The 13,975-nt window shown below is 35.4% G+C and overlaps 3 protein-coding genes across 3 annotated transcripts; all 3 read right to left on the bottom strand.

Annotated features, from left to right (window-relative positions):
- Positions 1-141: 141 nt before the first annotated feature.
- LOC148168552 (ileal sodium/bile acid cotransporter-like) lies at positions 142-2,869 on the bottom strand. Its single transcript, XM_088046420.1, has 8 exons — positions 2,711-2,869; positions 1,971-2,133; positions 1,797-1,919; positions 1,523-1,749; positions 1,037-1,474; positions 806-992; positions 684-759; positions 142-628 (listed from the first exon to the last, which is right to left on the bottom strand). Exons 1-8 carry the CDS (start codon positions 2,711-2,713, stop codon positions 514-516), a joined length of 1,332 nt encoding a protein of 443 aa, XP_087902546.1. The 5' UTR covers positions 2,714-2,869; the 3' UTR covers positions 142-513.
- Positions 2,870-6,170: 3,301 nt separating this feature from the next.
- LOC148168551 (uncharacterized) lies at positions 6,171-7,119 on the bottom strand. Its single transcript, XM_088046424.1, has 2 exons — positions 7,003-7,119; positions 6,171-6,899 (listed from the first exon to the last, which is right to left on the bottom strand). The coding sequence occupies exons 1-2, from the start codon at positions 7,048-7,050 to the stop codon at positions 6,510-6,512; spliced, it is 438 nt and encodes a 145-aa protein (XP_087902550.1). The 5' UTR covers positions 7,051-7,119; the 3' UTR covers positions 6,171-6,509.
- A 5,122-nt stretch (positions 7,120-12,241) lies between these two features.
- Positions 12,242-13,685, bottom strand: LOC148168550 (uncharacterized). Its single transcript, XM_088046212.1, has 4 exons — positions 13,529-13,685; positions 12,735-13,478; positions 12,455-12,678; positions 12,242-12,409 (listed from the first exon to the last, which is right to left on the bottom strand). Exons 1-4 carry the CDS (start codon positions 13,632-13,634, stop codon positions 12,242-12,244), a joined length of 1,242 nt encoding a protein of 413 aa, XP_087902338.1. The 5' UTR covers positions 13,635-13,685.
- Between the last annotated feature and the right edge of the window lie 290 nt (positions 13,686-13,975).

Below are 13,975 nucleotides of genomic sequence, written 5' to 3'. Positions count from 1 at the left end.
CCCAATAAAATACGTAAAGATCTAAAAATTCCAGATTCTGAGAACCAGAAAGTCTAGAAATTTAATTTATGCCAATTTATTCTTGCAAATTCGAGTTATTATTTAACAGCAACGTTTTCTGATTGAAAATAAAATGAAGTCTTTATATTTTCATGGTTTATTCTATATTTGTACAGTTTTTCTACAAATAGTTAAAGGGAGCTTCAATTAATGCATTTATTTACATTTTTATACAAAGTAGAAAAGTAGAAGTAATACTGGAAAGATTTTATTTATCATACACACTGAGGCATCATATTGTGTGATTTGTACGTACTTCTGATAATACATAATTGTTTCCTTTGAGTTTTATTACAACAAATACAACAATAAATAAAAAACTCCAATAAACGGGTCAAACGTAATAATAAAACAACATAGACGCAGTATTTTCACCAACACAACCCCAAAACTACGAACTTGATTCTCCTTAACTACCGAAATACTATTTTCAAAATCACAGTTCTCGAGATTCTAGGAAATCGTGTGGACGAGCCTTTCATCTCTCACCGACGCGTTGCAATTACTGTCTGTGGTTAGTTCTTGTGCCTCTTTAGCAGCGTTCAGCTTTTTGAAATTAGGGTATATCCTGCAATTTTTTTCCTATAACAACATTAATGAACTCTTCTAACTTATACACAAACCTGGCTTGGATCTTCTTGTAGAGGAACATGAGAAGTAGAGGTAAAGGTGTCATCATGGCCACAGAAACAGGAGCAACTAAATTACAAAGTTAGGCTAAAAGTACAAGAGATGTTAAACTCACTTGTGGTAAGATCCGCTTGAGGTTGAGGAAGCGTAAACCTGAGCAAAAATATAGCGATTCCGGTATTTTGAATACCAGTTTCTATAGCGATTGCTAGACAGTCCGGTGGGGGCTGTCTCAGTAGTTTTGCCATTAAATATCCGAGACAGTAGCCCAAGTAAGGCAAGCCCATTCCCGCCACTACAATCTAGAAAAATTGTTTATTTTTACCCTTCAAGTGGAATGACTTACCTCCCAAGAAAACAACTCAAATAAGTACAGATTGGTCACGATGGCAAATATGATAATGAAAAGGAGGAGAAGCCCCGAAAACCCTTTGAGGATCCTCACTAAAAACGTGGAAACTTTTTTCAAATATCTTGAGATTAAAAACCCTATCCCCAGTGGTATCACAAGTGCGACAGCGTAAGTTGTAATTTGGGAGTAAGGCACTTTGATGTCCCCTTGGTCAAAAATAAGCTTCCCCAAAGTAAACAACCACAATGGCATCATTCCAAATGCAGCCAAAGTACTGATGGTAGTCATCGTGACTGAAAGATCCATATTTCCGTCGAGTACCACCGTCCAAATGTTTGAGGCTCCACCAGCTGGGGACACCCCCGTGAAAAACATCCCTAGTTGCATTTCCGGGTTGTCCGGAAAGAGAAGTTTTCCCAAACCAAAACTCAACTGGAAGTAAACTTTCAGACTCGTAGTCAATCAATGAAGATTACCAACCAGTGGCATTACTAAGAACTGTCCCATGAAACCGATAAAAGGACCAATTGGGCGCTTCAACGTCTTTATTAGTTCACCCCAATTTAAGGCACATCCGAAATTTATGTAGATGATGCTGACCAAAGTAGCGACGGATGAGGTAAATACTGTGTCAATCACTCGTTTTTCTCTGATGACTGTTACATCAATTTGACCAGCGGCGTCTTTTGCACGGACCACAGTCCGTCCTAAAAAAGAATGTTAAAAGGGTGAAGACTGAAAAACGTATGTGTACCAAGAAAGCTTCCAGTTAAATTAAAGGCGCCCTCCAGATTCGTTAAGAGGACGCCGCCCTCGATCTTCGCCACATGTGGATTCTCTATGTACAACTCCACACCTTCGAAGTTCTGCCCCGAATCTAAAAACAAACAATCTCACTATTATCCTTCAAAAATCTTAATTAAAATACCTGTGATGACACTGTAGTTCACGGGAATTGTGTCATGCATGTGAAGAGACACATTCTTGGGGTGGAAAACTACCTCCAAGGATCGAACGACGGCTGCATGGCATATTAATAGTAGAGTCACTACTACAATTAAAAACTGAACTAGTCCTGATATGGGACACATCTGAAATAAAGGAATTTCTCAGTAAAATGCGTTTTATTGGTGGGTTAAAAATATTCCTCAACTGTACAAACTTGAAGTCCGCAAATAAAACTAAAGAAAATATTTGTTTTATCCCACTGCTTGTGCAAATAAAAGCAATTGATTCGTGTTGGTTTTTGGTTTCAAAGGAGTTTAAAGCAATCGGAACTGAGTGGAAATGCGACAAAAACTTGTATTACATATCTATTAATATAATTCATCGCTACTTCAATGGCGGTATTGATTTTGATCAGTACTTGTTAATATTGAAAATAGATTTCAAGATAATAAATGTTTTATCCCTGAATCATCAAAACTTTGCCTCCATCATCACGATGCGCTTTTAGTTATTTATTTATGTGATAAGAACTATAAGACAATGATTGTGGTAATAGTCGTGAAATTATCTAGTATTATTACCTCGAAAAGAAACACTTTAATTTAGTCATACATTTAAGTTTTATAATTTCATAGAATTATCGCCAATGTTTTCCTTCCACGATGTAAAACAACTTCACAGTATGGAAAACTCGTGTAGATTTTTTAACGTTACACTTACCATCAAGCTCACTTTCAATCTGGCGAGACTAGAAAAACCGCACCAAAACACAAACTACTTTCTCTTACGCAAGTGACCCTCTTATTTGACACGCCGTATATTTAATATTTCTTCAACAAAACAGATATTTCCAGGTAGACATTTATCAGTGTGTGCAGTTTTCCACGTTCGTGATAAAATAACTAGTCCGTGTAATCCTCGGGCTTTATAAATGTAATTCTATAATAAATTTATGTCCCATCATCAATTACTAATTTCTTAAAGTGACCAGGTTAATTGAATCATGCAAACTCTTAATTAATAAGCAGCACGCGCGATTGGACACCACTTTTATTGGAAGCCTTGAAATATTTATTTATAACTCTCATTAAACTGTAATACAGATATTATTAATTATAATAATCCACAATCAAAATCGTTACACAAATTTTAGTGATAAGAAACATGTTTGCAACTTCACGGTGACAATGGATTTGTGTGACACGAAGTTCAAGGTAAATGAAAATGATTGAATTTAAATTAAGCGACGAACAAAAACACGTACCTTCTAGTCTAGTTACAAATTCACCACTGAAGCACTCAGGGTTCGGACGGTTTTAAATTAATTCGATTCAGAAAAATATCGCAGTAAACATGAATGTTATTGTGAGATAACACTAGTGAAAAGCAAGTTAGCAAGACCGCAAAAGTTGAATATTTGCTTCGTAATTTTTTTGCGGCTTGCACATTGTCGACCTATGATAATAATGGTGGGAAAACCAAAAAGAAACACGATAAAAGAGTTTCCTGTTTGTTGACAGAAAAGGTAAAAAAATGAAAAACTGAACTTAACCGGGTTTAGTGGTGGAATTAAACTTTACAGATAATTCTATTTGAAAACAATAGGGAGACGTTCAAAGACCTCGATTTTATTACCTCAAAAAAGATTAAAAAATTGTAATACTTTACAGACAATAATGCCACGAAAACAAAACAGGTAAACACTTGTGGATATTTGAGTATTTGACTTTTGCTCTTATTTCTAATGCTGCCTCAAGAGAGTTCAAATCTGACGATATTTAATTTCTCTCTTATTTTTTCAAAATGTGGATTTGTAAAATTTCTTTTAGTTTAAGAAAAAATGCGTATTTAGTTTATATGTTAATAAATAAACAGTTCTTTTCGTAAGTTTTACTATTATTTTCTGCATTATTCACTGGAAAATGCGGTAAAACTGATACTACAGATAAAAGGGGCTCACCGCCGAAAGTTGTTCAAACTGTACGAAACTTTATTGGTACTTGTCTATCGATAACTTACTTATCATAACCGTAAAAGTTGTATCATCATTGTATTGACAAATAAAGTTTATAATGAACAAGCCAATTTGTTCCGTTCTTTATTTTTACTTATGTATTTTTAAAAATTCACTCCCAAAACTCAAGAAATCGCGTCCTTCTGGAAGAGATGTTTTGGACAACTTACGCTTGAGAAAAACTAGAAATAACAATAAGTTGTGACCGCGATGGTACAATCAAAGACAAGCAAAATGATTGTCGGACCTATTCCAATTTAAAAATTGTTAGCTCACTAGTTCGAGTAACTTCTAGTAATTATTTTTGTATTAATAAATTCCGGTTTATACGTGCTAACTGTCCTTCAACCACGTGATGCTCAGAGTACATAATTATTAAGAGACAAAAAAGTTGTCATGCTAAGGTAAGAGTTGGTATTTCCGTTCCTAATGATAAGAAAACCATAAACTTGGCACAGATTCACTTTGAATTATACAGAAAGACAACATAGTTTGGGCACCCCAAATTCTTACCACTGTCTAAAATTAACGTAAGTGCCTACTAAAGATGCGTGGTGCTTGGCACGTGCACACGTTACATTAACATTTTGATATGAGCACAAGTAGAAATAATAATTATGTAATTAATGTGAATGCAGATCCTTATTAGATCCGGCTTCAATGAAATTAATAACCTTCAGCCGACAAGGACTTCAACAGGTTTTAGAAAGTTTGCGAGCTCATACAATTCTGCACAACTTTTTATTGGTTGCGAACGCTGCGATCAGCTGAACAGAGATTGGAGGTGAAACAAACTTCGCTTTCTCATAAAAAGATAAAGAATACATGGAAGCCCCTTTTAAATTGTGTACATTTTGTAAGTAAATGCAAGAAGCGATTGAAGTTTCGGATGGTGAATCTCCGGAACTCCGACAGATGAAAGATGTGGTCCTCGCCATAATTTTTCTAGCACATTTTTTGTTTAGCTTTCTGACATCCAAAATCAATGGTCATTTTTTTTGGGAAAAAAACGATATAATTTTTTTAATTTTTGTTTTTTTTGAGCGCCACTCGTAAACTATTTGACCTACAGATCTGAAATTTGATCAGCTGATAGATCTCGTGGTGTTCTTTCGATTGATGTATAACTCAAACGTATTAAATGTCGTTTTTCCTCTGAAAAAGCTCCTTAAAAATGACTCCAAAAGACCCTCTGAAAACCTAATTCGGCCATGTCTCATTTATTTGTGAACCAAACGCAAGTTAATTGTGCTCATTTAACGCAAAAATTCACACAAATTCTAAAATATCAACAAACAACCAAATTAGAAGCATTTGAAGTTTTGAATTGTCTCCAGGGGGCAAAAATTTTGAAGCGGAATATTTAGTGTTCGAGAAAGATGCGCCCTTTTTCTGATAAGAATTCGGTGTTACATATCCCGGATTCGAAAATTCAAATTTTTCAAAAAAATTATTTACGTAAATCTTAAATCAACAATATTTCGGTCGATATTTTGCTTATTTGCAGAGCAAACTCAAGTTGGTGGTACTCATTTTACGCAGAATTTCACGCAGAATCCAAAACTATTCTATTTTTTCCCGTATTCTAACAAACAACTGCATCACAAACGTTTGATGTTTCGGATAGTGAATTTTAAGTTTAATTTTTGTTGTCCTTGCTTTCTGTGAAGTATATTTTTACGTGTTGAACGTTTATTTTACTGCACCAAGTCCTCAAACAAACAAACCTTTTTGCAGTGGATAACGGTATAATGTACAGAGTGTTGCGCCATTTCATTACAGAAAAAACGCTGTAATAACACGTGACACCAAAGTTGTAAATTGACTTAACATGTTCATCCACTCAGCTCTTCAATTGATGACATAACCTTACCTTTTGCGAATGATAAAAATGGTGTTGATTGCTTTTCTCTTGATAATGAATAATTTAATTTATAAAGTTTCGGTTTGATGTAATGTCCTAACAATTGCGAAATAGTTTTTTCTTGAAGGCACATACACTTCCACCTGACATCATTCGTATACTGATGAAAATTGAAGAAAAAAATAAAAGAAAGTGAAAGATAAGTCGTGGAAAAAGAGGGGATTATGTGGAAGGTGCGTGTTAAATGAAGATGGAGATAATTTGCCATCTTTATTTGACTTGACGTGAAGTGCAGTACACGACTGTATAGTTGGTTGCATAACCACAGTTAAAGCTTTTGCAGGGCTGTATTCAATTTTTTTAAGCCTTCAATTATCAAGTGTAGAACAATGGATAATTTTATTCTCCTCTTCAAGTTATTGAGTTTATAAGTCCAAAAGTATTTTTTTTATTATTTTAAGTCCATTTATAAATGTTATTACAGACATCTGAGTAACATTTTTATAAACAAATTTTTAGTTTGGAAAGGTAAAATCGAAAACCACAAACAAAAACTGAATAAATTTAACGTACGTATTTATTTACAATTTGATATCACAGACAAAATATTAAAAACAGTCTTCATCCACACATCTTCCTCATCACCAAGGCCTCCAGACATTCTCCCCCATTTTCATCGTAAATTGCTCACTATTTTCAGGAGTTAAAGCCGAAGGCATCACAAAAACGATGTCACCATTGCTAAGTTTCGTCGGAATTAAAGTAACTCCCATTTTTAAAGGTGTCGAACTATCACAATTTTTGTTTTCTTCTTTGATCTCGTTTTGGTTGAGCTTATTTTGTAAATGTTGTACGTAACGAACTGTCATTTCCAAAATATCTGCTTTTTCCAGTTTTGCTGTCCGTTGCCCGTTTCTTTTTCCTGCTGATTCTTTGAGCGAGGTTTTTGAGTCGAGGAGGATCTGTTTGAGGGTTTCTAGACTGTCGTTGATGCGGGCGCGGCGTTTTTTCTCCATGAGAGGTTTTCTGATCTACAATAAAATTAAACCATTAAAAAAAGTTCAATCAAAAAGAAGCTTATCAAAAAAAAAATGTAATAAACTGAGTAGTGGTAGGTGCTTTGGGGAGACGTACCTTACGACTTTCGGAGACCACAATTTTCTTGTTGCTTTCACTTTTCATTTTCGATAGATTCACCACTTGTTGCGTCTTACAAATGTCAGTTGAAGATGAATTCACGTGTTCTTAAAGAAGCTCGCAACCCCCTCTTCTTTTCCCCACCTATAGATACCTGTTGAACTATTTACAAAAGCTCGGTTGGTGGGAACGAAGACAGCCAAAGGCGTACCTTCAAAAGCTCTACGCTCTACCTAGTCAAGATGCAGATCAAACCATTTCAATTTATTATCAATCAATAATTAATATCATCGATCAATCGTTTGGTGTTTCAAAACCTCCCTTTTGTCTCATTCCGTCACTTTATTGTTACAATTTCGAATAATTGGGTACTTTGAGCGCGCCGCCTCTGGGTACCCACGCGTTCCAGCACTTCCAGCCCAATATTATCATGCTTTACGGTTGCGTGAACAAATGACAAAAAGGGCAGCAGCTCATTGAGGACATTGATGGTTCTTGGGAGAAGTGTATGAATGGATGAAAGGTCGGGTTCTGAACAATTAGTTAAAGATTTTTCGTCGTTTAAGGTGCCGTGATATATAGCTTCAGCCAGATGTTTCCTATATAGTTGGAATTGATTGCTTTTAATATGGTCAAATTGCTTTAAAATATGGTCCTTTTATAGCAGTGGATGGGTTCTTTTGTGGCATTTAGTGCCGAAACCAACGACCGGAGACTTGTTAGGAATTTTGATAAATATGTGCTCTGACGGGTACCTACGATTCGAATTATTTGCGACACGCACAATCAAATTAACAAAAAGGACTTTTCAATGTTAAAAGGCTGGACATTGCAGTTTGAGAATAAATTATAATAATTTCAAATTTAAAAATTCAAACGAGCACTTTTTCTGAACTTGGCTTGTCGGAAGCAAAAATGCAATAAAAGTTTATTCTTTAAATCTTTTGGGTTTTGCTGTTAAAACTTTTTTATACCTGTATGCTTTTTTATATTAAAGACACAAATTTTCAGTTTAGTGAAGAAATCCTTAGGCAAGGGCTGAAGAACCTTGTGATTACACATTTCTATTTAGCCAAGTTCGTTCTTCTTATTTTCTTCTTCTTTAAAAATCGTAATTACTTCGACAAGAAGTTCAACTGATTTCTCACTTTTTTTCATGTTCTACTTGAAATATTGTGGACGTTACTTTTTATTCCTTATATTTCTTAAGTTCTTTGATTTCTTCCAAAGATTTTAGGCTTTGAAACGTTTCATAAAAAATTGCATAGATTTTAAAATATTTTCCTCAATTTCAAACCTCTAAAGTCAGAATGTTTAATTTTTTTGAAATTTATCATTTCTTCGGGCTCTTCAGTGGATATTTGAACATTTTGAAGAGGCCCTTTATACGTTTAAACTAGTGGAGCATAAATCATGAGAATCTTTCCGCTGGCCTAATTCCACCCACAGGTGCAAGCTTCCCTTTGAAAATAACTCCGATCCAGTGAAAAGAGCGTCGGCTCGCCCAAAGCACCATCGGCCCGATTTACCCCATTGAAAAAGGTGGCGGATCAGCCGAGATTATCTGTATCATCCCCTAAAAAGAACCGTCAACTGACCATAGGTGTGAAAGGGTGTAGGCTTACTTACACCCTCTTTTTGTTAACCAACCGGTCTTTAAGTTTCGCGCCTACACATGAAAAGAGTTTGTGGTCAATGGTGACCAGTTTATCTTCCTGTTACATTTTGTTGCGACGTTTTTCATCATTTTAATTGGTGTCCGTGGGTGCTGCCTGCCACTTGAATATCCGGTCAAGGATGGGCGTTTTGTGGACAAAAACTAAGAGCATGGAAGCGTTAAGAACCCATTGAATATTGATGATACGTGATTTCATTCATAAAACAAACACTTTTTGCGGGAGAAAAAATTTCGACTCGCTGACGTGGAACGTCAAGCGACAAATCGGTTTTGACACACGACTGTTTTGTTGCACGAGGTGAAGAAACGATCACCTAAAATTTAGTTCCCTCCAAAATCAACAAGTTTCTCTGATTTGAATTCTCGAGACGCAAAACGATATCCTGTTCACATCAAAGAAAAGGTCTTAAAAATTCGTTAGAGATAACCGATATTAGAATACTGTCGCTCTCGATGCAAAAAGGACTAACGTACTTTGCACAAAGCACAGGAAGAAGGAGGTGCTGATGTAAACTGAGAAGAGACAAGTGAACCTCGCTCCACTTGCGTTTTCTTTGATATCGAAAAAGAAGGTAAAAAGTGGCCTTCTTCAGATCAAACTTCGGATTTGTTAACGACATTCCAGGCTTCTCCGGTTGACGGATTAAATCTAATGACTTCGCGCCATTTGCTATTGTAGTTTTTCACCCAAATGGAGCATTTACAAGTTTTGATTTTACCGGTGTGATTATTTAAATTGTGGAAGCATGGTCGAGTGGTTGTTGAGATGAGTGCGAGAAGAGGTGAACGGGCCAAGTGAAGCGAGTCGAAGTGTGACTGGTGCGAAGGACCCACGACACTTTTAATGACAAAAAAATTATTCAGACTCCACCAGCGCAAATACACAAGCAAACTCACCAACTGTAGAACTACCAGATTTGTTTAGAACTACTTTTAAAAAAATGCTGTTTTTCCTCATTAAAATCAATCCAAGACGGATTATTTCCCACGCGTGAGAAAATAATGAGTCGCAAAGTGCATGTGAGTGTGTTGAAGCGTGGATGAGGAGAAAAAGCGTGGCCAAGTGCGAGTACCTACAAGACAAAAACGGTTTAGCGGCTCTATTAAAGTTGGCTTTGAATAGCGTTTTTAACCATTTTTAGTTTTTCCAATATGTATAGTTTATTATAGTCGAAATTTGTCGAATCAAGAAATGGCTGGCCTCCTTTACCTAACACGGTTCGCCGGAAGAGAATTAAATTCGAAGAAAATTGTTCATGAAAACGGAAACCAATAATGTGTTCTAGAACACTCCTTCTTTCAAAAGAAGTCAAATTTTAAATCATCGTAGGTTGAATTATGTACTTACATTTTGCAAATGTATGTTTCAATAATTGCTTTTTTTATTTTTTTATTTTTGATGGTTAAACTGGTTTTAAGTTAAATTCTATAATCGACAACAGAATATTTGCTGAGAAAAGCATTTATGTCATACAACTCTAAAACCAAGACAACTGGGTAAAAAAATTGCAATAACATAGTTGGCAAAATTTTATAACTACACTGCGCCGCAAAATTAACGCAAACATTTTTTTTTAACATGTACATCCATTCAAAGCTATTTTGACGATCTGATATCAATTTTTTTTCACAAAATAACACTTGTTCCAAAATAGTTGCAAAAAACAAAAGTGGGAATCCCTGTGATTTTTACCTCGAGTTTTACAGTTGACCTCGACAGAGTGTTTTACTTCTTCGAATACTGATAACAGTCAGTATTCTTCGTGGCATACAGCCATTTTTGACTTCTTACTTAACGATTTTTTGTCATATTTTTGTTAAATTAGTTGATGAAACTGTTCTGAATACATTGCAAAAGTTTAATATCAAATTTTGGAATGTCCTATAAATGTTGTATCAAATTAAAATAATTATAAGTTGGTGTGAATAGTCAACAATTTTTTTAAAGCCATTTTTAAAATGAATAGACCGATTTTGCGATAATTTTGGTGGGTAGTGTACATAGTTAAAATCTCTATAATGTGCGCCTTTTTCTCAACAGTTTGCTTTCTCTTTAAAATTAAAATTTCCAAATATTGTAATTTTTGCTCTAGAATTTTGCATTTTGGTAGAATTAATACACGACTCAAAAGTAGTATGTAGTTTTCCCAATGTTCATGCTGAAGCAATAAAATTACCGAAATTTTAATGGTGGATGTCGGAAATTTTTGCTTCGTTTATAAAATAAAATTTTTAAAGTCTCCGTTTTCCGTTCTAGACTTTTGTAATTTATTAAAATTAGTACACAACTCTTAGGTAGTAACTTTTCCAAGTTTCGTAGCCGATGTACTGAAATTATAAAAATATTCCGAATTTAAACAAAAGGGGTCTAAATTTTTTGCTCCGCCTTAACAATTTCTAAAATTGGATTATTTCCTCTACAGGTTTGCAATTTGGTAGAGTCAATTGACGGCCTAAAAGTTGTATTTTCCCTAAATTTTATAGCCGCAGCACTAAAATTACCAAAATTATTATAAAACTAGTTATGACATTTTGGTAACCACGTTATTGGAATTTCTTATCCATCTGCCTTGATTTAGAGTTGTGTGACATAAATGCTTTTCACATGTCTGCTTTTCACAGCAAACATACTGTTGTTGATTATAGAATTTTAAACGGCTAAGCCATAAAAAGTTTAAAAAATAAGGAAAATTTAAATATTGATACATAAATTTTCATATTTTTTTAAAATAAAAGTAATTCAACCTACGATGATATAAAATTTGACTTTTTTAGAAAAAGGAGGTGCCCTAGAATACATTGTTGGTTTCCGTTTTCATGAGCAATTTTTTTCGAATAAAATTCTCCTCCGCCGAACTGCGTCAACATCGTCAACACAATCAAAAATTTGAATGCTTTAGTGTCACACTTGTCAAGGAGATTAGCAGTTTTGCGGGAATTCAATTAATCATAAAAACTTCGTTGATTTTGATCGTGTTTCGTCTTCCAATGTGTGGACATTTCTACCCCAGCTTATGGTAGACCAGACTTCCAGCTAAAATTCAATTGGCCCAAAAGGTATGCGGAGTTAAACCAAAGTTATAAAATTCTGACTATAGATATTTTTATTACGCCTCCTGTAAACCCCGTTTTTGGTACTTTCCCACCGCGTACAATTTCTTAAACTTGATCTACCAACCCTTCGATTTTAGCAAAAAATGGGAATTCTGAAACCCTCGTGGCCTTCAAATCCAAGAAAACGAGCTCACAAAAGGCGGCAGCCACCTGTCAAAAAAAAGAATCCGTGACTTTTGTGCCTGGCATCGTAATAGACATCGTAGTAAATTGTAAAGTCTATTATTCCATTGCAAGTGCAAGAGGGGTGGGCGAAGGTACTCCATCAATGAATGGCCCTCAAACAGAACTACAATTGTTATTGATTTTCGAACGGTTCAGTTTACTTGTTGTTTGGGCCGGAAGTGGCTTATTATTGCCTATTTAAAAATCTCTCATTCTTCTTTTTCTCTAAAACGAACAAAAACCACCCAAAATTGACTCGATTTTATTCGAAAGGGCGTATCATAGTTGATTTCGTGTCAGGCTTTTTAAGAAATTTTGAAATTCGACGGTGCTACTGATAATTCGGTGACTGCTGCTGTTTTCGTCCGAAGAAGAACCAGTGTCTACTGCCCCGTACAATGTCTCTCTGAGCTCGCTTAGTTTTAATTTCGGCCTCAGCATTTGCGTCTAAAACAAACATGCCAACACATACACATTTAAGAAAAGTCTTACTTTGTACGCATTGTAATTAAAAATATTATGCCTCACTGTATTCAAATCAGCTCGTTTCGGAGTGTCCGAATCCTTAGACGTGGACAAACTTGAATCCTCAAGATCTACAGAAATTTTACTGTTGCCTTCAAAACTCGTACCATTTCCTTCAAAAGTTCCGATTGTTTTCTGCAGTTCTATGATTTTCTTCTGGAACTTGCAAATATCAATCTCGGGCTGGTTAACTTCAGACGGCTAAAAGAACGTTTTAATAGTCTTAATTTCATTCTAAACATTCTACTCACTTCGTTGCTCCTAAGCCTTTCTGATATGTCCTTCTCGGGTTCAATGTTAGATCCGCTGTCTTGTTTCTCATAGACTTTCAACTTTTCTTCCAGATTTGAACAGGTTTTCTCGACGAGACTCAATTTCGATCTTAAGAGATCCCTGTCTCTACTCATTTCTTTCAAATGCATCTCCAAGCTTTGCGCTTTCTTCGAAATAAGCTCTTGGTTCGCATTGGCAAAGTCTTTGTACTTGAGATTCTCTCTTAGAGAGTTCGCAGTTCGTGCCAACTTCTCCTTCATCATAAAAGTCTCTAGTTTGTACTCTTCGATTTGTTGTCGCGATGTTAAGTTCTCTTTCTGCGCGATCATTAATTGTTGTGCTAATTGGTCTTTCTCTTTTTTTATTTCTTCTAGTTCCAATTGAACGAATTCTTGCATTTTCAAGTTATCACTAATTTGTTTTTTTAATAAAACATTGTCGGATTCGCTGGGACTAATTTCATTTTCTTGAATGTTATTCACGACTTTCGTTGTAAAAGCTTTGCGATTTCTGAAGATGTTGTAGATTTTAAGCACTTTCCAGATTATCCACGACATTGACCGGAGCATAGAGCAAAAGACTAAAGAACACAAAAAAGCACAAACGTTCCATAAAAGTGTCGGCCAGCTCAGTTTTTGGTTTGGGACTTCTAAGTCATTTGATTTCGCTTGCATTTCACTAATTTCATTATAATATCCCGTTAAAATGTCTTCAATGTCTACAGTATTAACACTAATAGCAGATTTGTTGTGCTATGACATGACTTACTGTGTGAGCACCGTTTCCACGTGGAATCCCCTAAGAGATCAGTACAACAAAGAATTCCCCAAAAGGCCAAGCCGAAACTGAAGAGTGCCTTCCAGTTGACATACATCGTTACTTCTTCTAATTTTAATGAAACCCATAAAGATGGAATTGGTGAAACGTACGAAAATTACGCGTTTAGTGGTGACAAAAAATAACTGAAAACATCAAATAAATTTCAATCGTTGTGACATTAAGTAACTCCAACAGGCTTGATTTGGTGAGGATCAGCTGTCGGTTTGTATTGTTGATGCGAACGGATGTGTTTGTGAAAAGAAGTCAATAGGCCAATATGAGACGTACACAACAATAAATACTTCAAAAATTTATACAAAAGACGGACGTATAAAGCGTGAAATGCACTGGACTGAATGGGAGTTTTTAGAAATACTTAGGACCGGTAAATGGACA

The sequence above is a fragment of the Gnatocerus cornutus genome, chromosome 9 (assembly GCF_029298725.1).
Source record: "Gnatocerus cornutus isolate USDA-ARS CGAHR chromosome 9, icGnaCorn1.1, whole genome shotgun sequence".
NCBI lineage: Eukaryota > Metazoa > Arthropoda > Insecta > Coleoptera > Tenebrionidae > Gnatocerus > Gnatocerus cornutus.
This window is presented reverse-complemented; position numbering and strand designations above follow the sequence as displayed.